The sequence below is a fragment of the Akebia trifoliata genome, chromosome 6, assembly GCF_017979445.1.
Source record: "Akebia trifoliata isolate Shusen 1 chromosome 6, ASM1797944v1, whole genome shotgun sequence".
Lineage (NCBI taxonomy): Eukaryota > Viridiplantae > Streptophyta > Magnoliopsida > Ranunculales > Lardizabalaceae > Akebia > Akebia trifoliata.
The window spans coordinates 5,897,332-5,919,726 of record NC_141380.1 but is presented as its reverse complement, the minus strand read 5'-3'; the positions used below and the strand labels follow the sequence as shown (position 1 = coordinate 5,919,726).

The following is a 22,395-nucleotide window of genomic DNA, read 5'->3' as shown; positions in this document are numbered from 1 at the left end:
CCCCACTTCATTATAGCTAAAGTGGGAACCATCGTTTTGTTTATTATAAGATTTATGAAAATAACAACATATCTTATTTTTTATTAGGGTTCATATGGCACAAGCATTTTCTTTGAGATTAAGGGGTAAAAGCGAAAAATAAATAAAGTTAGAGGTATTATTAAAAAAAATGGAAATTAAGGGGTAAAAAATGAAAAACAACAAAATGGGTTAAAGAGTAAAAGAGAAAATATAGTAAAGTTATACGAGGTGAAGAGGAAAGACAATAAATTGGGCCACAAAATTTTAGTCGCATGAGATAAACATCGTAGTTAGATGGAAGTTTGTCTTCCACAAAAGTGAGATTTACAGTTGTGTTTTATTATATAGATTTGGGGACAGAGAAAAATGGTACTCAAAGATGAACATTAAGGTGCCTGAGCACAGTGTTCTCGAGTCAAAGGCACACGCCCAAGTCCAAGGCACTAACAAAAGCCACCCTTGATGTGATAAGGAAAATTAGCAAGGAAAGTCTTGTCCCCTTGCTCAAGGCATGGATTTGTTCCTTCTCTACTTCCATTGGTGTTTATCGAACCTTAAAGCATGGAAATATATGTTTTTTTATTCTTTTTGATAAATAGAAATTATCGTTAAGACATTATATTTTAGCTCAAGAAAGTTCTTAATGCAGAAATTTTGATGTTTTTGGATATTACAATCCTATTATAGTACAAAATAATGCTTCTATTTCTAAGGTTCCTGAACTAATATAGCTTTTTTTTTTGAATGGTTACAAATTACAACATTATAATATCAAGAGGTACTTAAACCAACATTAAGATAGGGCATAGTCATAGATTTCAAAATTTCCTATTTGAAATGGCTATAGAAACTTGATAGAGAATAGGATCCTTATCGTCTCAAGGGTGAAGTCTTCGGACCAAATTTTTTAGGTTTATTGTAGTTTGAAAGGAGGATTGATTGTTGAATCATGTGAGAAGATACATAAGAACCTAATAACATCATACTTACGTAAATGCACGATATAATTCTTTTTTAAGAAATCATGCTCTGCACGTCAATCAATATAAATATGGCTTAATTTTCTCATTTCAAATATTGATTATTACTTTTTTGATTGAAAATATTTTTTGACATTAAATTTAATTCCTGCAAGATTATGTACTCACACTACAATAGACATTCCTTTTAAAAATCTATTTGCTATTGGGTTATTGTTCATCAATTGGAAAAATACAATTTCACCTTGTGACTAGTTAGATTGACCTTTTTATCAATCCAATCATCTACATGCACCAATGACAACCCATGTATCACAAGTAATTGAGCTGTAAAATATTATGATTTCAACAATATGTCAACCAACTAGGCCAAGAACTAACTTCAAAAGAGATGAAGAGACATCACATTTGCTTACTTTTACTATTTGGTGAGATGGAAATGCTTCCACTATACGATGTATTCTTTAACATAAGCGTGTTTTAAGGAAATGGTTAAGTATTTTGCAAATTTTGTTGAATAAGACATGTTTTATCTAATACTAGAGTTTGGTCGTGTCATAGCATCCTCTTTGGGGTTAAATGAGTAAAAAAGGAAAAATAGTAAAATTGTAAGGATATTATTGAGAGAGGAGGAGGGAGGGAGGGAGGGAGGGAGGGGAGGGGGAGGAAAGACAATAAAGTTGAAGTGGATGAAGAGGAAAGGAATAAAGTGGGGTAGTGTGAATCCTCTCCACTGTAGTTAAAGTGAAACTTTTATACCTTAGAACTATAGTCAAAGTGGGATCCACCGTTGTGTTTTATTACATAGATTTATGAAAATGACTACGTATCTTCTTTCATATTTATTTATGTGGGGGGTAGAGAAAAATTGCACTAAAAGCCGAGCATAGGGTTCTCAAGTCCAATTCACATTCTTAAGTCCAAGGCACTAATTTCAAGTCAAAGACATAAGGCAATGCTAATCAAATTATTCATACAACCATCATACATTAGATAACCATTTTCGTAAAATAAAAAATTGGTTCTGTAATTTCAACAAAATACAATGTTGTTCTAGTTATTTCCTCTTAACATCGGCTTCGTGCCAAACACCTTCCTTGTATGCTTGATTCCAAAAGGAGTAACATTTGTGTCGCACGTGTCGGATCCATGCCACACGTTCTTAGGGAGGTACCGACGGAAAGAGAAATAATTGGATGAGAGATGTGATGCTTCAGACACATGGACCTGTATGAGACTTGGTCGCCACTCATCGTTCCCCTTCGATTTCAAATAAAGATAACAAATTGGCGACTCAACACATCGTCCCATCACTTGGAATTCATCAACTGTGCACATTTTGAAAGGTTTTCTTGCCACATCATCAAGAGAATCAGGTTCTAATGGGTCCACTTGTCTAAAGTGCTTGGTGTTGAGATGTTGTATCAAAACATCGTTCGACTTTGTATCACCGAATCGTAGGCTTATATGATTGGAAGTGCCTGCATTCTTGGTGCATGTGGTCTTGATTGTAATTGTGTAATTGCAATTCTCCTGTAAATATAAATTATTTATCATTAGAGTCAGCTGGAGTGGCCTAAAGATTGTATCTCATATCTCACTTGCTTGACATGGATGGTTCCTATAACATCCACGCTACGAAAGTGAAATATGAGGTACAATCTTGAGGTCACTTCAACATTATTATTATCATTATAAGATGATAATACATGATTTCAAAATTCGCAGATTTGGGTAAGGCAATTTTACCTAACTCCCATAGGATTGAATTTTCAATATTTTAACCGATTTTGAGGTGTGGACGATTTTGATATACCTCGCCCCAATTATATATATATATATAACTATTATCAAAAAGTGCCACCTAGCTAAGTTGTAAGATACGTAGAAAAAATTAGACCCGAGTCAGGTTCAGGGCAAACAATTATGATAGGGGTTGGGGACAAGTTTAGTTAAACCTGGCCCAAACCCACCCCGTTGCCATCCCTACGCAGATTTGACTTGGGTTATTGGATCGATATTTCATTATATGTAATAATGATTTTTACAAATTTAAATGTTTGTAATTGATATAAAATTTATTTATCAATTAATATGCTCGGCAAGAAAAAATATTATATATTATCAATAAATATCAACTTGAAAACAGGTTAGGAAGGGATCCTAAAACCTTATTTTTAAAATCATATTAAAAGAAAGTTATAAAGGAAAAAGAAAAAAAAAAACCATCTTTTGCACGAAAAAAAATATATATTCTCCATTGGACAGAAAAAAAATTATTTTATTGTAAAGGGTGATTTAGATAACCTTTCAACAAAGATTAGGGTCAAGGAGCACGTTATAATTTTCAAAAATAGGGGGTTTTCCGAATATTCCCCAAAATATGGACATCCATGTCTAAATGAAGGTTTCTAATGGTATTTTTAGAGAGCTACTATTGACCTGCCAACTTTTACTAATGCCACACCAATTCCAATATGAAGCATCCCAAGACGTGCACACAATTCGTGTGGCAATAGCAACTCTATATTTTTAAAAGGATTTTGTTACCGTGTGTCCTAAGGGCACAATTTAAAGTGCAATAAATACACTTTGAAAATTGGATTTTGTACCAAACATGCCCTTAAAAAAATAATTTTTTATCAAAATACCTCATATCCATGTCAAAATTACTATTAAACATTTACAACAACATCCCTGTTTTCTCACCGAAATATAAAATCAAGAAAGTTTTAGATTTGTATACGGACTTCCTAGCCCTCAAACGACGTTTCAGGCTCCCCATTAAACATACGTTGACATAAGCAGAAAAATTCGTTCTTTAAAAAGAGTACCGAATACTGATTGTCAATGACATGAATCTCGAGGAGATTATCCCATCACAACCGTTCAGTTACTGGTCAATCTCAAACGTCGTTTGACGTTAGTGTTACGAAGCTTATATCACTGGTTTGTGAATTAAAGTTTCAATTTTTTTTACCTTCGAATCAGGCAAGGATCCTTCGCCTCTAACGAGTCCAGTTATCTCCGAAGCAACAAGAAGAGCACAGAAGACGAAGACTACTTGTCTGATCTTCGCCATTTTTCGTTAATCTCTGAATTTCGAACTTGAAGAAGATACACTAGATTGTAATAGATCTCGCTCAATTTTTATACAATTTCAATCGTCCTTACTTCTCCAACTCAAAAAGTGGAGATTCGTATGTTTTGCTGTAATTTTTTAGGGCTTTGTTTTAAAACCCTAACTTTTGTTAAGGTTAGGGTTCCTTGTCTTCTACTCATTCCATTTGCTTTCTTAAAGATAATTCTCTATTGATTTAGGGCAAAGTATCTGTTCTAGTTTTTAATCACTTTTTCCATGATTAATGACGAGGGATTCGATTTCTTCGCTTGTATTTTAAAGCTGTGTGTGTGGTTTGATGGAATGAGGATTTCAGCTGTTTCTCTACCACAAGGTGCCACGTAGACACCGTTCAGGATCCAAGTTCTAACTATAAAGGTTAGAGAGAAAAGACGAAAAAGAAAATAATGAAGATCGAAAGATTCAAAAACACACAAGGAATCTAATCAAACAGACGGTTGGGTTGAGAAGCTTAGTCCTGTTCTTTTGAACTTTAGAATCACTTTTTTTTTTGTTTTTTTTTTTTTTTTTTTTTTGCTTTTAAGCAAAAAAAAAAATCATATAAATGATGTTCGTTTGAATTTTTTTGACTTCCACGAATTTCAATTGAAATCTAAAAGTAGTTCTTAAAAGAAATTGTCAAAGAAAGACTTCTTCAAATGATTTTTGCGAGAAGTTAAGAACGTAAAATAACTTAAATGTAGTTATCAAAATATCCTTCATCTTTAATCAAATTTTTAACTAAACTAAACTTCAAAAAATAAAATGAAATTATCAAAATACTTTTCATCTTTACTACCAAGATCAAAAGTAATTCATCATCACTATTTTATTATCAAAATATCTTTTATCTGTATATGAATGTTGGATTGTGTATTATGCAAGTATTTTATTTATCATATGTTTATTTTTAAGAGAAGATGTTGTCGAAATTTTGATAGAATTATAAAATTTATAAATTTATTTAAATTAAAAATTATTTTTATAAATTTTTAATATAAAATATATATATATATATATATATATATATATATATATATATATAATATATATATATATATATTTAGTATAATTATATATTTATTAAGGTAGTCTATTAATTTTTTGTGCATTAATAACATTAAGAGTATTCTGGTCATTTTATCAAAATCCAATAATAAAAAACTGTCAAATGAACATCAATTTCTGACTTATGTGCTTCTGTAACGAACAAGTTTATGTTAGATGTGACTTTTCAGGCTTTGAGCTTCTGTTTCTTCTATAAGCATCTTCTGGAGCTGAAATTGACTTCTGTAAAGAACAGACCTTTAGTATTTCCAATAAAAAAGTATTCCTAGAATACGAATCCCTATAAGGGAAGTGTTGAGTACTACTAATCCCTATGAAATATGCGATTGAGTCCACCTAGCCTCACTAAAGGTGTGTTTGGAAGTGGGGGTTGGTTGAAGTTGGAATTGATTACAATTCTACAGAAATTCAATTAAAGAATTGTACATAACTCTAACTTTGGTGTTTGGACAACCAACTTGGAAATAGAGTTGATTATTATTATTATTTCAAAAAAATTATAAATTTAAACCCATAACTTTAAAGTTACATTATAATATATTTATCAATTAAGTTGTGGGTCTAATCACATAATCATACTTAAAGAATACTACCAAAAAAGAATAGTACGTGCTTCGAACTCATTCGCAATATTTTCCATGCATCATGTCATATTAACAAAATCTCCATGTAAGACAGAGATTTTTTGTCTATTTCTTTTTCTTTTTTTTCTAAGATCTTATTTGCGAAGTAGACTCTGCAATAGGGATGGACGATTGAGTCTCTGCAGTAAGATTGTCCATATTTCCATCTTCGGTAAGATTAATTGGAGTAGTTTCTTTATCTGGCATTAACCCTATAGAAACACCACCCCCTGCTGCAAAGTCATTATCTAAAATATCAGCCCACTCTTCGTATCTATGCATTAGTTTTCCTTTATACTTCTTGAGGTTGGTCATTTTCTGTGACATAGAAAAATAATAATGTTAAATTGATTAAATATGTAACTGAAAATTTTAAAAATCAAAATTATAATATGATAGAATGTTATACCTTTATCAAATCTTCCCAAATTGATTCATCAAAAGTAATCATCTCCCTCACATGGTCCCAACCAAACCCACTTAGATTCTCCAATTCCTTTACATTTTTGATAAATCGTTTCCAAGTTTTAATCCTTCTTTTAATATTTTCATTTATGATAATTATATCCAATTTTTCTTTCATAGCTATTTTAATTTGAATGTAAATAAAACCTTTCATTCCATTTTTTGCACTTACTCCACACAACACATCATCTTTTAGGGTCTTAAGGAGGATCTTATTCATTGCATCATTCCAAATGGCATGAGTTTTTTGTGAATTAGCATCTGTAGCATTAAAACTTTATGTTTCCATACCTATGATTTAAGTTGATTTTGTCAAAATTAAAATAATATTTAAATGTATCTCACATAGAAAATAACTTAAGTTAAAGGATAGTGATAATAACAAGATCACATCATACAATAAATTATATTATAAGAAGATAAATTTAATAATCATTCATTTCATTTATGTATATTTAAAAAATAATTATCCAATTTAACAAATTTAGTAACATAAAATATAAGCAAATTTCTAAATAAAAAATTAAAATAAATCTTCTATGGATGACAACGATCATATTCATTTCACATAAGTTCAACTAACTGATTCTTAAAATTCGTCCATGCTGTAGTTGGTTCAAGCATAAATTCTCCTCTTGGAGTTAAATCATCATGCTCTTCCTCCTTGGGAGTTTTTCATTCTCCACACAAGAGTTGGCATCCAAAAACATGATTCTATATGAACTTCGAAAAAAAAAAAAAAAAAATTGTTGTTTTTTTAATTTTGAATTTTGAATGTTTGTTTGATCTAAGTTTTTATATGCAATTTAGAGGGCTGTGGTGTGGGTTGTAAATGTGGTAATTCATTTGAAGAAAACCACCTTCATAAGGCTTGAAATCTTTACTAAGTAAGCTAGTATGGAAATGTTTGTATGCGTGTTTTTCCACTTATCCAATCCAACTAGTCTTACTAAGTTGGTAAGGATCTCACGCTCACTAAGGGTCCTTGGGCTCAACTTGTGGCATCCAAAAACATGATTTAATGCTTAAGGTTGTAGAGGATAAAATTTTATGAACATTAAAAAATTAAAAATATCAAAAAAGAATTACTTTTCATCGTTGAATTCGAATTTTAAGTTCAAGAAGTTCAGTAGCCACCCATTTCAAAACCTTAGATCAAGTTCAAAAAAATAATATATATATATATATATATATATATATATATATATATATATATGTATTTATCTGAGCTTTTCGAAGCAACTTAAAGGGCTAGGGTGTTGGATTTCTAAGGTGGTAATCCATTTGAGCAAAACAACCCTTTGTAAGGCTCAAATCTTTACTATGTTAGTTAGGAAAATGTTTCTTTTAGTTTTGGTCAAATCCAATTTCCAAACAACTGTTATTTTTTATGTGTTAAATACAATCTATCATTATATAATTAGGGCACGTGGTGTAGGGAATTTGAGAGGTTCTCACAAATATCGACATCGTGGGATGATCCTGACCATTTATATTGGACTTTTTGAAACTCTTGTCCCGAACAATTTTTTTTAAGCTTATAGTGGGTATCCCCACGGTCACAACCACCGCCCCCTTGAAAAGTCCTCCGTGCAATTGATTGAGTAAAGAGTCAATCAGACCCTGGAGGATGTTCCCAAGGAATTCACTGCTTTGTGGTTTTCGAACACTTGACCTATCCTTCTTAAGGAGCTTATCAAGAATAAATAACAATGTTAAACTGATTTAAAAAAAAGATACTCAAAGATAACCAATTGACGTGGAAAGTGCACAAAAATGAGAAAAAAAAAGGCAGATTTACCAAAACATGCACAACTTTTCGTTTATTTACCAAAACGGTACACTATTCAAAATATTTTCGAAATGGTAATTTTACCGTTTTCAGAATTAATTTTTTTACCAAAACGGTAAAAACAGTAAAATGTATTTTTTTTTACCGAAAATACCCTTTTTATTTTTTGACTTAAATTACAAAAATAAAATTGATTTTGGTAAAAAAAAAATTGTAAATACATATGATTGTTGGATTACTAAAAGAGAGTGAATCTTTTAAGTTGGATTTTCATTTTTTAAGGTTAAAATTATAAATACATATGTAAAACAAAATAAGGGTATTTTCGGTATAAAAAAATATATTTTACTGTTTTTACCGTTTTGGTAAAAAAAATGATTCCGAAAATGGTAAAATTACCGTTTTTGGAAATATTTTGAATAGTGTACCGTTTTGGTAAATTATTCAAAAAAAAATCTATGGTTTTGTCAATATGTCACGCCAGTCAGTTGAGTATATTTTTTTGAGTTAATTTATCATTACTCGTGAAGAAAATGAGCTGCTATGGCTGACCCCCTTCCTCCCTCTCATCTTTTCCTTCTTTTTTATTTAAAATTAGGGCAAAGTTTCTGTCTCGTTAGACATCTTGGGAAGTTGTCTTAGTAGGGTTCATGAACTACACAAAATAGGGAATGAGTGGATGTTCTTTCATTAATTTTACCAAGCTAATAATTTGACCTGAGTCTTTTACTGGATACTTCACAAATCCAAGCACTATTTACATATTCTTTCTAAAATTGAAATAATTCTCTCCAAATTTTACATTTTTAACTCGTTATAAATACTCCCTTGTAAAATCATTTAAAATCTTCAAGTCAAGCCTAAAGTATTATTTCATATTCTCCCCTATTTTATTTTATTTTTATAAGCAAAGATTCATTAAAACAAGCTACGATGGCCGAGTTGACCATCCAAGCGAAAACAATACAAAACAGCCTACTCAATAGCAATACTACAAACCCTATCCCAATTGCCAACAAAGTCTTGAAAGAAAATCCCTCTAAACTCTATGAACACCTTTGACCAAGAAAACACAAGACTCAAAATATCCATAGTCGTTTCCTTACAATCATTTCCTTTTCCAACGAAGGTGCGGCCATTACACTCTTTTCATATCCCCAACAAATAGCAATTGGTGTGATGCTCCATGATAACCTCTTTGTCCCTAAGAAGTAGTAATCAAGGGCAGACCACGACAAAAAGAGTTCTCTAACCGTTTGAGACATGCAATTTGACACGCCGAACAAACTAAAGAAGTGAGCCCAAATTTCAAAGGTGAACTTACATTGAAGAAGGATGTGGTTTCTCTCCCCTAAATTCAAAGCAACTTCCTTCAAACCTAACATTTTCAAGTGAGTCATAAATTCTACAATCACGAAACTATTATTTTTAAAGGACGATTACTCCTTATTTGCAATCTTATAAATTAAGAAAACATGTGCAACGTTTGCACATCACACACACCAGGTAAATCACACGCGCCAAGTAAGAGAGGGTGGGACTTCACAGATGGCCCCTAGGGAATTAATGCTCATATTTGGTATTGAACTCATGACCTACGAGTATTAACCACTTATCGGTCCGAAATTTCCATTAAGCCAACCCCTTAGGGTTACATTCCCATTTTGACAATTTATTCCAAAGAACCTATACTTTTAACCCATAATAATATTATTATTATTTAAAAATATCATTTATAACTTATAAATACTGCATTGTAAACATCTATTATAATGAGAGAAGACCTAGTCAAAGTGGTTTGATACCAAAATTTGAATGGTCAATACCTTCATATTTGTAATTAATTTTACAATTATCAAGGACATTTTCGTCAAGACAAATAAAATTATAATTCCTCGACTCTACAACCACCTTATTTAATACTTTAAGTTATGAAAAGGCCCCTACAATATAAAACTAGAATCCCATGAAGTTTTCTAAAATTATAAAACTATTCTTTTATTATGTTATCTTCAATATCATCGTATGTAATATTTTAAATTACAAAAATATTTTTACAATATATTAAATGATAAAATATGATATAAAATTAGATTATCTATCTGAAATAAAATTTTCAATAATTATCATAAAAAATAAACCCTAATTTATGTAACACGTGCCTTTGCACATGCCACCTACTAGCGTGTGTATAGTTATATTTTTATTTGAAGTTTTCAAATACGCTTACTTTCAATTCATAAGTTGCATTTTCATTGAAATAGCACCATTAGGACGTATTTCAACGATACCTATACTTAGTATAAGGCTACATTCATATTAATATAAAGTTATCATCCTTAGCAATGACAAAAAATTTGGTTTTGAAAAAGTGTAATGGTGGAATAAAATTCATTTAGTTTGCTTTGTTTTTGTTGTTGTGTCCTTGCATTCATATTTGTGTTTGATTTTTCTATAGAACTTGGAAGATGTGATTTTGAAAAATACCATCTTACCTATCTACCTATTTACCTATCTCTCCTCTTTTCATAAGATTTTAAAAAAAAAAAAAAAACTGTTTTTGTTACTAGGAAAACATCTATAAGGAATGCTTTCGCATGAGATGCACGTACATGTTTTCCCAATAGTTTAGTGGTTAAACCCATTATGAACGTTTTTCAATGAAACAATTTTTTTTACAAACAAAAGTATTCACGAAAGGTCACTTATAGAAGAAAAGATAACACTCCATCTAATTTAAGTGACTTAGATTGAAAGAGTCTCATAGTACCAAAGCCCCATATAGATTAATATTAATAAGATGAGTCGGGGTTTTCTGGCACCCTCTCTGACACACACACGAGCTAGAACTATAGATTTTTCCCCTCGGGAAACACAACTATACAACCCCCACAAATATGTGTAGTTGTGTATCCCAAGGAAAATAATCTATCGTTCTAGCACATGCCATGTTAGGGGGCGTCAGAAAATCATTATTCTAGTAAGATTAATCAAAAGTATTATTCTTTTTTTTTTCTTCGTATTATCCTACACTTTTATAAATAGATTGATGATAGAATGACTCGTTGACACATGCACGAATGGTAAGGGGTTGACATGACAAGTGTGTAGAATTGTACATCTTTTTCTTTGTATATCTCAAAGAAAAAGATCTACGATTTTGAACACGTGCTACGTCAACCGCATACGTAATAGCACTTCATCTTACCACAATTCTTATAATTAATATGAGAGTTGTATTGCCCCAAGAGGGGGCAAAAAGGACATCATAACAATGACTCTTTATCAGACGTTTATCTTTTATTTAATTTTTTTTTTTTAATATACCTTAAAGTTGCTTTGCAATATGTCAAACCAACCGAGCTATCGGTCTAAGCCCACCTTGTAATTCTTCATTAACAATTGATATTCTCTTGTGGGCCCATTAATCTCTTAAATTTAAGGACCCCACTTTAGTGGATCTATCACTCAAAACAGCCAGTTCGACAACAATTGGCCATTTGAGTTGGGTCTGTTTCATAATAGGGGTGGGCCCAAGATTTATTGGCTAATGGGCCCAATTTCCCCATTAGAGTAGTCTTTAATATTTATTATTTATAGGTTATTAGTTATAACTGTATTTTATAATTATAGGTTTTCAGCCTAACAAACTACATGTCCTCGTCACTTGGAAGCAGTGTAGAAAACTTCAGTTGAAGGCTCTGCTCTGCTCTATCTTCTAAGACCCCTAATGGCGGCAGAGAACATTTTGAGATCCAGAGAGGTCTCAACAATGATAAAGCAAGGTTTCATATCAGACCCAACTCTCTCTTTTTCTCCATCAAAGATGATTTCTAGGGTTTCTCCATCATCTTCTCCTTCCAAAAACCTTTCTCCTCCTCCTCCTTTCTCAGACAAGACCCGATCCAGTCCTACTCTCTTCGAAATGATGTCTGAAGAACAACAAAGAGAATCGAAACATTTAGACGATAAGCGTCGTAAATCACAAGATAGGGTTTCCAGGATCTTGGCTGAAGCACCTTTTCAGAACCCTAATTGGGATGGATCGGGAGATGTGAAGCTCACTATTAGTTCGAGAGATGGGTTTAAGGTTTCAATGAATGTGCATCGAAGGGTGTTGGCTGATCGAAGCCGGTTCTTCGAAGAGAAGCTGAGGCAGGATGAGAAGGTGGCACATTCGGTGGAGATTTGTGATTGTGATGATGTTGAAGTTTATATGGAGATTTTGGTTTTGATGTATTGTGAGGATTTGAAAAAGAGATTGATGAGAGAAGAGGTTGGAAAAGTGTTGGATTTGCTGAAGGTTTGTTTCTCTCTTTAATTTCCCTTTGAAGCAGATTCTGTGTTTCTATATTGGTTTTGTTGTTTTAGGGAAATTTGACTCGTTTGTTTAATTTAGTAGAGAAATTGGGATTTTGATTTAGTGCTATAAAGAGGTTTTTTTTCTTCAAGTTTTTGTTTCTCTCAATTTTATTCGAACCATTGTGTGGGCTGATGTAAGTAAGTAGTTATAGTTTAAATTATTGTGGGTATTACCGTATTATAAGAAAAAATCTGATTTTGGCTTGAAGTTATACTAATTGTCTTTCTATTTGTGGAGAAAATTATTGCTAAATAATAATTTCAAGAATTATTGCCGACCAACGAAGGATGATGAGTGAAAGAATTAGAAAAGGAACCCATGAGGCCATGATGTCTTTCCGATTGATCGACTGAATTTGACAGCTTATATCCACTTGTTTGTTTTTTTTTTTTTTACTTTTATTTTTTGAAGTTAAGCTGAGATTGAATAGTGTGCCACATTTATGATAGAAACTAGGGATCGGTTGAAAATAGTGGATCATTTTTGGTTTATTTTGTTGTCTATTTGTTTATTTATCCTAGAAAGCAGATCGATCAAATGGAATTTAGAAGTTAAAACCTTCATTTAGCTTTTCTTTAATTATACTAAGTGTGAGCAAAATAGTTAAATTTCAAGATTGCTTAGCTGATAATTCACATAGCCCATCTCATCTGTCGAAAAAGACTCCTCAATGATGACGTGTTTCCTAAAATGATTGACATATTAATGTTAGTGACACCTTATTCAGACAAATTTTGTCTCTTTTTTTTTTGTTTCCCTTCGATTTCTTAGAATTTTTTTGATTGGTGTTGGTATTGAAAACTAACAATGAAGTTAGTTATGGTTCTTGAACGACTTGATATAAGGATAGCAGCCTTTTCGATTGTGGAAATCCTCAAAGGCAATATGACTGAATTTTGAATTTAAGAACTTTCTATCTTTATGCCGTCCTCATTTTTATGCTAAGTTGAATACTTAGTAATATTAGTACGCTACTACAGGTGTCGGCAGATATCAAGTTTGATGCAGGAATAATGTCATGCCTGGAGTATTTAGAAGCCGTTCCATGGTCCGAAGATGAAGAGGAGAAAGTTATATCCGCCCTTGGTCAACTTCAACTTCATGACTCAGTAACCGAAGTTCTTCAGAGAGTTTCAGCGGAACCATCTACTTCTACGAGTGGCGATGACATTTTCTTACGGCTTCTAAGTGGTGTTCTCCAAGCCAAGGATGACAAAGCCCGACGAGAAATGAAAAGTCTGATATCAGGATTGCTTAGAGAAGATGGAAACCGTAACAACAATCACTATAATATCGTCGATGTCTCTAGAGAAACCCTTTACAATCTCTGCCACAAATGCCTCAGTTCTCTTATCCTATGTTTATCAGAGGCAGCAAACATGACTGAAACTAGACAAGATCGAGGGATGTTAATGAGTGAGATAGGTCGGGAAGCCGATAATATTCAATGGATTGTCGATATTATGATTGACAAGAAAATGGGGGATGAATTCGTGAAGTTATGGGCCGATCAGAAAGAACTTGTGAGCCTTCATTCAAACATTCCTTCAATGTACCGTTACGAAATTAGCAAGATTACAGCACAACTATGTATTGCAATCGGGAGAGGACATATTTTAGCACCGAGAGACGCAAGGTTTTCTTTGTTGTGCACATGGTTGGAGGCTTTATACGAAGATTTTGGATGGATGAGAAGGGCTTCTAGATCCGTTGATAAAAAGTTGGTTGAAGATGGTTTAAGTCAGACGATTCTTACGTTACCACTAGCGCAACAACAAACCATTTTATTGAATTGGTTTGATCGTTTTTTAAACAAAGGAGACGATTATCCCAATATTCAGCGAGCATTTGAGATATGGTGGAGAAGAGCTTTTATTAGACAGTATGTGGCCGAGAAGGGTCATTCTCACTTGCAGATTACTGTCTGCGACTATCCACCCTGAAGTTATCTTATCCATTTTACGTTATCGCGGTGTAGAGATGTGTATACCATCTTTAGACAAGCTGTCTGTAATTTTCTTTTGTTCAATGAATTTGGATTTAATTTGCAAAATCACCTTTTGTTGTTGGATTTAGAAGTGTTGTAAAAGAAAATAAATTTTTTTTTTTTTTGTGGAAAAGAGCACATGGATAGCAGAAAATATATGAGATTTCTGAGGATTTTTAATGTGAAAAACGGTGTTTAATGGATTGAGGTGACTTCATGGTTTTTAAACTCGGTATCACGTCTCATCTCGTTCAGCTTCGATATCGAGTTGACTCAGATGATACGTCTCATCTCATTCGAGTTGTCTCGTTCGACATTGAGACAATAGTTTTTAACCATTTAAAAAATCTGAAAGATTTTGAAAAAAATTCAGAAATGATTCCAACAAAAAAAATGAACCTAAAAAAAAATATAAAATTAAAAAAATAAATTTGGGGGTGAAAGAATAGAGGGTTGAGGTTTTAACTCGTTTGTCTCGGTTAACTCAGACGAAATTTTAAAAATCTTGTCCGATATGTCCTATTTAACTTGTGAGTTAATCATTTTCTGCTGTCTCATTTGTATCATCCGAGATATTAGAAAATATCGTCTAAGACGACTCGTTTATCTCACAATACACAGTCGTCTTAAAATACTTTGTGAGTTGGTTTCATTTAGCTTCAATACCGAGTTAACTTGGGTGTTACATCTCGGTCTCGAACGAGTTTAAAAATCATGGGTGACTTAGATTCCACTGAGGAATTTTGATGAGGAAATGTCATTTTTCCAAGGGTGTGATGGGAAATTGGGAATCCATTTTTATAGTAAACATAATATAAAAATGTATTATTAAATTATTTGTGCGAATAAGTCCCGATTAAATCATTAGTAGACAAATTTATGAATTAATCGTGACTTTTTAAAAAAATCAAAGAATTTTGTCATTATGACGTCAGTAGGAAATTAAATACCAAGGAAAACACCAAATCGAACCCCTAAAAATCACAATTTTTCAAGAAAATTCATTTTCCCATTTCATTGCCTATGCGCGTTTAGCTAATCAATCAAACAGAGGTTTTTGGCCTTTTGGGCTAAAGTTCGAAGATGAGGGCATTTGAGCCATTTTATCAGTTTTCTATAGTAAACCAAGGTCAAACATATAGGGGTATCTTAAATATTCACTAAAACATGGAGGGGTGTGTGTCTAAATTACAGATATTACTCAATATTCGTTTTCGAGTATTCCTCGATCGCTGAAGCTCAACTTTTCTCTCTCGACTCTCATTTCTTTCGTTCGATTTCTTACTCCTTCAATGGCGACAGAGATTCAGAATCCCAAGGACAGAGAACCCAATGTAGAAAACCCTAACATAACCCTAGAAACCGTTCCTAACAAACCTTCGCTTACTGTAGAACACCAAAAGAAAGCCGAGGAATCGAAAGAAAGCGAGTCTCGAGGAGCCGATGCTCCTTTGGATTCTTCAGTTTCAGATTCTGCTCCAGTTACTCATCTTCAGAAGAAGATCCGTCGCGCAGAGCGTTTTGGGATGACTGTCCAACTCTCTGAAGAAGAAAGGAGGAACAATCGAGCAGAAAGGTCCATTTTATTTCCCTTTAATGATGGGAGGTTAGGTTATTCTAGGGTTTATGTTAGGATTCTTTCAGATTTTAACCTATATTTAGTTCTTGCTTGTGTTTTTTGTTCTTCTTCATTGCTATGGTATTTTAGTTATTCGATTTGCTGTTCTTTGAGGATTTCTTTCTTGTTATAATCGTTGCTGTTTTCATCTACATAATCATTTAGTTTTCAACCTTAGGATTAATCTAGTTTAACCTTCAAATCTAAAGAACAAAGGTGGAGGATGATACGAATTTTTGATAGAAAATTTTAGGATTTTCTACAAGGGATTAAGGTGATGTTCAAAACTATGGATTGAAGATGAAGTTAACTAGATAAAAAAAAAAAAAAGGTTGCACAGTTGCATTTGTATTTTAGACTAGATGTGGGAGAAAGTGATTTGGATAGTAGTTTTGTGCCCCATCATGACCAGGGCCTTCTAGGAAAGAAGACTGAAATTGCGCCTTTGTAATGTGTGTGCATCTTGATATTGTGAGGAGGTCGGGTGTTCTGCGACCTTCTGTTGTTAAATGGGTTTGAAATACAAAGTATGGTTTGATATTGTGGGAAGGTCAGGTGTTTTGCGACCTTCTGTTGTTAATTGGGTTTGAAACTCAAAGTATGGGTTTTTTTTATGGGTAAGCTGGACTTGAACCCATGACCTCAAAGTTGCATTGCAATGTGTTAAACCAACTGAGCTAGCTATGAATCTTAAACCCAAAGTATGGAGTTTTAATATCTTTTTTCTTCTTGTAATACGTTTTTTCCTTACTTGGTGGATAAGTACTTTGTATATTTAACGTATAGTTTACAAAAGACTCCAAAATCCAACTAAGTTATGCAAAACATTAGTATAGATCTTGTTGTACCATGCAAGTTGAGGGACTATGCTTGAGGGAAAGGATGAGATAGTTGAGGTTGACATGTGTTGTTTCCTCCATTGATCAAGGAATGTTTATTTATACACGGCCCTGGAGGAGTTCTTAGTCAATTTATGATGTCACACTTTTGATAGAGTGGTTTTGTCTTGTCATTTTCTTCTCCGAGGTAGGTGGGCTTAGCAACAACTGTAATGTTAGGTAGGCGGGGTGACAGTCATGCTATATCATTAGGTGTTGTTAGTACCTTATGTCAGGTTTTGTAGGCTACTGGCCTTATTGGGTGCTCTTCACTTATTGGCCCTTTTGTTTACAGTCTATTTTAGGGGCTTGTTGTAGTCTTACATGTTAGTTGCTTTTATGGTTCTATGTGGATGCCACCTGGATCCTTTCTTATGCCATCTAGCAGGCATTAGATGCCTCTATCTATACCAGGTAAAAGAATCTAGATGAGTTGTACTTATTATTGAAATTAGTTTATCATCAATATATGTGGAATTTGGGAGCATCTAGGAAAATATAAGCTTTCTTGTTGGAGTGACTACTTTGTCATTGATTATGTGTGAGTGATGAACTGATGATGTTCAATAAATTTTATATTTAATTTTTTTGGCTGTAGTTTCCAATCCTTATTAAATTTTTAACAAGTTTTTTCTTTTATAATTATATATTTTTTAAGTAAAAAAAGAGAACTACTAGAGGACCAAGGAGTTCATGATACCTGCGAAGGAGAATACAAACAAAGAGGAAAGATTATCCTATTGAATTTAAGAGGTCATAAAAAATATAATGCTTTATATTCTCAAAAAGCTTGGACCATTAGAGTAAATAGCTGTGATATCAAGAATGAATTCATGGACCTCATTTTCCTTGCCTTCAAACACCATTTTGTTCATATTCTTGCACATTCCTATGAAATCTCAAATGAGAAGCAATCTCCAAATGAGCCTCCGGCTAAAAGAAAAGGCCTTGGTGTTCCTAGTTTTAAAGAGACCAAGAATAGATCTTGGAAGAATCCAACATAATTCAAGTTGGTTAAAAAAGAATCCTCACGCTGCCCCAACTAGATTGTCATGAGAGGAAGGTGATTGGCATATTTTTCATCTATCTTGTACTTACCATGAAAATGAACAGTGATTTTGTTAGTCAAGTGATAAACAATAAGGATTTTTTCCCTAGAGAGGCATTCCAAGCCAAAAAATAAAAATTTAAGAGACTTTTAGATGCAGAACATGATTTACAAGAAATGTTAAACTAAGAGGAGGTTCCAAAGAATCACGAAGTTCTGAACAAGGTGGTACCGGCACTAGTCATCCGTTCAGAACCAATTGATCTCATTAGTGGGTCAGTCTCTCGGCCATGTGTTCTGGAGGAGTTACTCTTGTCATGATCATCTTCATGGCCAGTAGAGTGAAGTGTCGTGGAATCGGAGCCACTACAACGAGCGAAGTATACTACACTCGTTCTTTATATATATATAGGGTTGGGTTCGGTTGACTTACTCCCAAACCAAGATCCACATAAATCAATCCAATTGTTGGATCTTTTAAGATTGACAGCATAGATCTTTTGTTTTTTCACAATAAATCACCTGTTTTTTTATCACTTAAAATTTTCATTTTATTACAACTACCTCCCTCTTTCAAATTTGTGACTATGACTCACATGAAAGGAAACAAAATCAGAAATCTGATTTTACTCTTTTCCTCTTCTATAAAGACAACCTTAACTCTTGCGATTTCATTGACTTCTCCATCCATTGGCAACATATTCAGGCGAAAGAAAACAGAGAAGAGTCGGCGGCCATGCTATCCTTGTGACATGAGGGTCTTAAGGCTAATTGAATAGAAAGTTTTCATTTCCATACTATATCAATGTCATATCAATAGCTGTCCCAATCTAAGTTTCCCTTTCATGACTAGGTTGCAAAGAAGGACAAAATGGTGGGGGACAAATTTTCTTACAATCTTTCAAAAGCAATAGTGTCAAATATAATATACAAATGAGGCTCTAGACTACTTTAGAAATGTCTATGATTATATAAAGGGAACTCTGTGATCTCTTTCTCATCATCAACACTTGCAAGTCTCTTGACAAAGCCAAGCAAAGGGATCTCTCCCCACGAAGTACAAATTACAACCCCAAATGCTTTTATACTACATTTAAAATTGGTTCGAAAGGGTTAGAAAAACATAGGCAAAAAAGTTGCATTTTTTTTTTTGTTACTAAACTCCAATCAAAGAAGGCATCTCTGTTTATAACTCATGTTCATCTCCTTCTATCCATTTCTTTTACTATCTAAATTGCGATTGTTGGTATTGGTATTTCGGATACTCAACAAAAGTCGAATCGAGAAACGTTATTGAACTCAAATCTAAACCTGAAGATAGAGGGTGACTGCGCGATGAGTGAATGACATAGAGGAGAGGTTGGTTTCGCCTGAATTCGTCACTGTTGCTGGTGAGTGGAGAAGACAATGAAATTGTCGGAGTTAGGGTTGTCTTTACAGAAGAGAAGAGAGGAGAGTAAAATCAGATTTTTGATTTTTTTTTTCCTTTCGTGTAGGTCATAGTCGCAAATTTGGAAAATAGAGGTAATTGTAACAAAATGAAAATTTTAATTGATAAAAGAACACATGATTTATTGTGGAAAAAAAAGATTTGCGTTGTCGATCTTAAAAGATCGGACAGTTGGGTTGATTTGTATGGATCTTGGTTTGGGAAAGGGTCAACCCAACCCAACCTATATATATATATATGATAAATGAAGATGGGTTAGTGGTTAGTATAAGAAGTATGGGTTCAAGAGGGTTTGAACCTACGACATGGGAACAACTCTCCACACGTCTTACCACTTAGCTAAGTGGTACTTCTTATATATAAAACACTTAACCATGTGATTTCTAATTATCTTTGGAGTATTAACCACCTTCTAATATGTCAATTGATTTGTGATTCTGAATCATTCCAAAGGAAGTTTTTTATCGGATTTTCTAGCTCTTTAGCAGTGTGCAGGGTCAATATTTATGGATTTCAATAATTGGAGATTTAGAACAAACTCTTGAATGGAACAATTTGTGGAAGACCATTTGCTTCAAATGAATGATGTTTTGGTCATTAGGTGATCGAGGGTTCAAGAAGTAGGAGAGAAACAACTAGGGCCTCGTTTGGGAAGTATATGACTAACGAACTTTGGCGAGGTACCTATTTTTGAGATCAACTTTGAACAACAAGGGATAATAAGAAATTTGTTGTTTTGACGAACTTCCAATATCTGAATATCAAAGTTCATAGGTTTGGCATGGAAGATGTTTAAATTTTGTGGAGTTTGCAAAGAAAACTAGGGAAAACAGGATGGGGTGATAGGAGTGTGACACAGGACAGTCTGGAACAACTGATAATAGAACTTAAGATGTTCAATTTAAAGTTTGGACAGAAGGATTTAATTTGGAGTAGGCCTCAACAAGGATTGTACTTGTAATGGGATCATCCATGGTGTAAGGGTGCTGGATAATAAGTCTTGACCAAGTTGTGGGACTGGTGCAAAGTTGGGGTTGTTTTTGGGTTTGAAAGCCTAGAATGAAGGTAGTTTAGGGGTTATGTGGTAGTGTTTTGAATGGAGGTTTGGGCTGGACGAACTTGGTGAAATCAGAGGCTTAAATATGGACTTGTGGGATAAAGAAAATCATAAAGAAAGGAAAGTAGTGAATATCCCTTGAAAAATCCAAATAATGGACTCTCACAATGAGTTTCTTTTTTCTTACCACCGAACATAACACAAAAAACAAAAGAACCAAAACAGATACCCTTAGTCGTTACTGAAAAGCTCCCATCTAAACAAAAAGTTTTCTCTTTCTTCGAGATCCTAAAATGGTCTTTCATGTTTCAGGCATTGAATCATCTGAGTGTGGAATGAAGGTTGAATTTGTTCTTTTTTTCCTACTCACTGATTGAAGTTGTAAAATTTGGACCTATCCTATTGGCAGGTTTGGCACTGGGCCCACCTCTCATGGATCAGAAGGGTCAAAGACATCAGAGGAGCAGAAGAGAAAGGCCAGGGCAGAGAGGTTTGCTTTTTCAGTGTCATCTTTGCTTCAATAACTATTTGTGTTAGTTCAATGAAAAAGACTTTGCTAACCACTAAGAGACATGCAAGCTTATCCCAAGACACTTGGTAATCCCACTAGACAGGTTTTGAGGGGTATTGTTGTTCCTTAGGTTTGGGCTTCCAGCACAATCTGTGGTCGATGAGGAAGCAAAGAAGAAAGCTCGATTAGCCAGATTTGCACCAGTTTCTAAGACGAACCCTGTTGAAGAAGAAAAAAAGAAGGCAAGGGCAATCAGGTCATTATAATAGCAACCCTAATTTTTCCCCACTTTCCATTTGTGCATCATATATTATGTTTCTACTTTTATACTGCTAGTGCAACACTCAATCAAGTTCTAAGTCTTTGGCTCTTCATGCTTGTTCAGGTTCTCACAAACACCATCTCAAGTCAATGGCAAGGCCAACTCTGAGAAGGTAATCCCTAATCCCTAAAATCATAAGATCGGTTCGTACAGAAAAACCATCATGATTAACCCAATTTCCATACTGATCTTTCTGTTTATTAAAATAAGGGGATGGCTACTATAATCAATGCTGGTGGAGTGGTCTGAATAGTGAAAATTTGACTGCTTTCTTTAACAGTAAGATTGCTTATAATTTTCGACGAACCATTTCCAATATAATAGCTACGTCGTGTTACATTTTGTTGAAGGTGCTGCTTAAGTCTTTCTTCATTTCCCATTTGGCAGAGCTTGTGTTTTGACATTTTGTACTTCCCCAGAGGCTTCTAGGGTTTCATATTTACTTTTGAACTTAAGGACTCTCCAATGACCGAGGTTGCTGTGATGCTCGTTTCTATATCACCTTCCCATGGGATCACTGATCAAAATTTTGTTGATGTTGTAGAAGCTTTTACTGGGTTGATGCAATTCAGAAGTATTTATGTGGCATGGGAACATGAAAATAGAAATCGTGGAGAATTCTGTTGGATTGCAGAGATTAATTGTCTGACAACATGGCTGTAATTTTTTTTTTTTGTTGAAAATATTACCTATTTTCTGTGCAATATATTTTCTTTTAGGGAATGAGTGGTGGTAGGTAACTTCATTGAAGTAAAATTTGAAGTGCAGATATTTTCATTCCAAGAATGTAATTTTGAATTGAACTTGGAACAGATGTGCTAATCCTGGTTTGAACATGCTCAACTCTTTCCTTTTCCAAAACCAATTTAAAAGTAAGTGTGTGTGTTGCCACCCCGGCACTCAAACCTTACTCTTGACACTTTGGGGCAAATCCTTTTCTAATCCCTGCTATTGAAATAATTAATTTGAAACTTTGGAAGCTTCAATCATTCAAACAAATATTGATTATTTAATTATTAATAATAGTAATATGGATCAAGAATTGTTTTGTAGCAACTAGTTGGAGGTGGTGAGTAACATAATTACGCTAG

At 33.6% G+C, this 22,395-nt stretch overlaps 3 protein-coding genes across 6 annotated transcripts; 2 read left to right on the top strand and 1 right to left on the bottom strand.

Moving 5' to 3' along the window:
• Positions 1-1,957: 1,957 nt before the first annotated feature.
• Positions 1,958-4,307, bottom strand: LOC147399879 (embryo-specific protein ATS3A-like). The gene is made up of 2 exons (XM_086446622.1): positions 3,982-4,307; positions 1,958-2,534 (listed from the first exon to the last, which is right to left on the bottom strand). The coding sequence occupies exons 1-2, from the start codon at positions 4,081-4,083 to the stop codon at positions 2,055-2,057; spliced, it is 582 nt and encodes a 193-aa protein (XP_086302748.1). The 5' UTR covers positions 4,084-4,307; the 3' UTR covers positions 1,958-2,054.
• A 7,408-nt stretch (positions 4,308-11,715) lies between these two features.
• LOC147399878 (BTB/POZ domain-containing protein) lies at positions 11,716-14,504 on the top strand. Its single transcript, XM_086445433.1, has 2 exons — positions 11,716-12,373; positions 13,414-14,504. The coding sequence occupies exons 1-2, from the start codon at positions 11,801-11,803 to the stop codon at positions 14,374-14,376; spliced, it is 1,536 nt and encodes a 511-aa protein (XP_086301559.1). The 5' UTR covers positions 11,716-11,800; the 3' UTR covers positions 14,377-14,504.
• Positions 14,505-15,646: 1,142 nt separating this feature from the next.
• LOC147399877 (uncharacterized) lies at positions 15,647-22,169 on the top strand. Of its 4 annotated transcripts, none has more exons than XM_086445431.1 (6): positions 15,648-15,996; positions 20,881-20,961; positions 21,113-21,238; positions 21,368-21,416; positions 21,515-21,583; positions 21,849-22,169. In XM_086445431.1, the coding sequence occupies exons 1-5, from the start codon at positions 15,713-15,715 to the stop codon at positions 21,551-21,553; spliced, it is 579 nt and encodes a 192-aa protein (XP_086301557.1). In that variant the 5' UTR covers positions 15,648-15,712; the 3' UTR covers positions 21,554-21,583; positions 21,849-22,169. The 4 variants fall into 4 exon arrangements, with proteins under 4 accessions (XP_086301558.1, XP_086301557.1, XP_086301556.1 ...); XM_086445430.1 differs by having other exon boundaries at positions 21,692-22,169; XM_086445432.1 differs by lacking the exon at positions 21,515-21,583 and having other exon boundaries at positions 15,647-15,996.
• Positions 22,170-22,395: the final 226 nt, after the last annotated feature.

Coding starts and splice junctions, on each gene's coding strand:
- LOC147399879 (XM_086446622.1), bottom strand. CDS start 4,083: ATGGCGAAGATCAGACAAGTAGTCTTCGTCTTCTGTGCTCTTCTTGTT. Junction 2,535..3,981: donor GATCCTTGCCTGATTCGAAG/GTAAAAAAAATT, acceptor TTATATTTACAG/GAGAATTGCAATTACACAAT.
- LOC147399878 (XM_086445433.1), top strand. CDS start 11,801: ATGGCGGCAGAGAACATTTTGAGATCCAGAGAGGTCTCAACAATGATA. Junction 12,374..13,413: donor AAGTGTTGGATTTGCTGAAG/GTTTGTTTCTCT, acceptor ACGCTACTACAG/GTGTCGGCAGATATCAAGTT.
- LOC147399877 (XM_086445431.1), top strand. CDS start 15,713: ATGGCGACAGAGATTCAGAATCCCAAGGACAGAGAACCCAATGTAGAA. Junction 20,962..21,112: donor AGAAAGGCCAGGGCAGAGAG/GTTTGCTTTTTC, acceptor GTTGTTCCTTAG/GTTTGGGCTTCCAGCACAAT. Junction 21,417..21,514: donor GCAAGGCCAACTCTGAGAAG/GTAATCCCTAAT, acceptor TATTAAAATAAG/GGGATGGCTACTATAATCAA.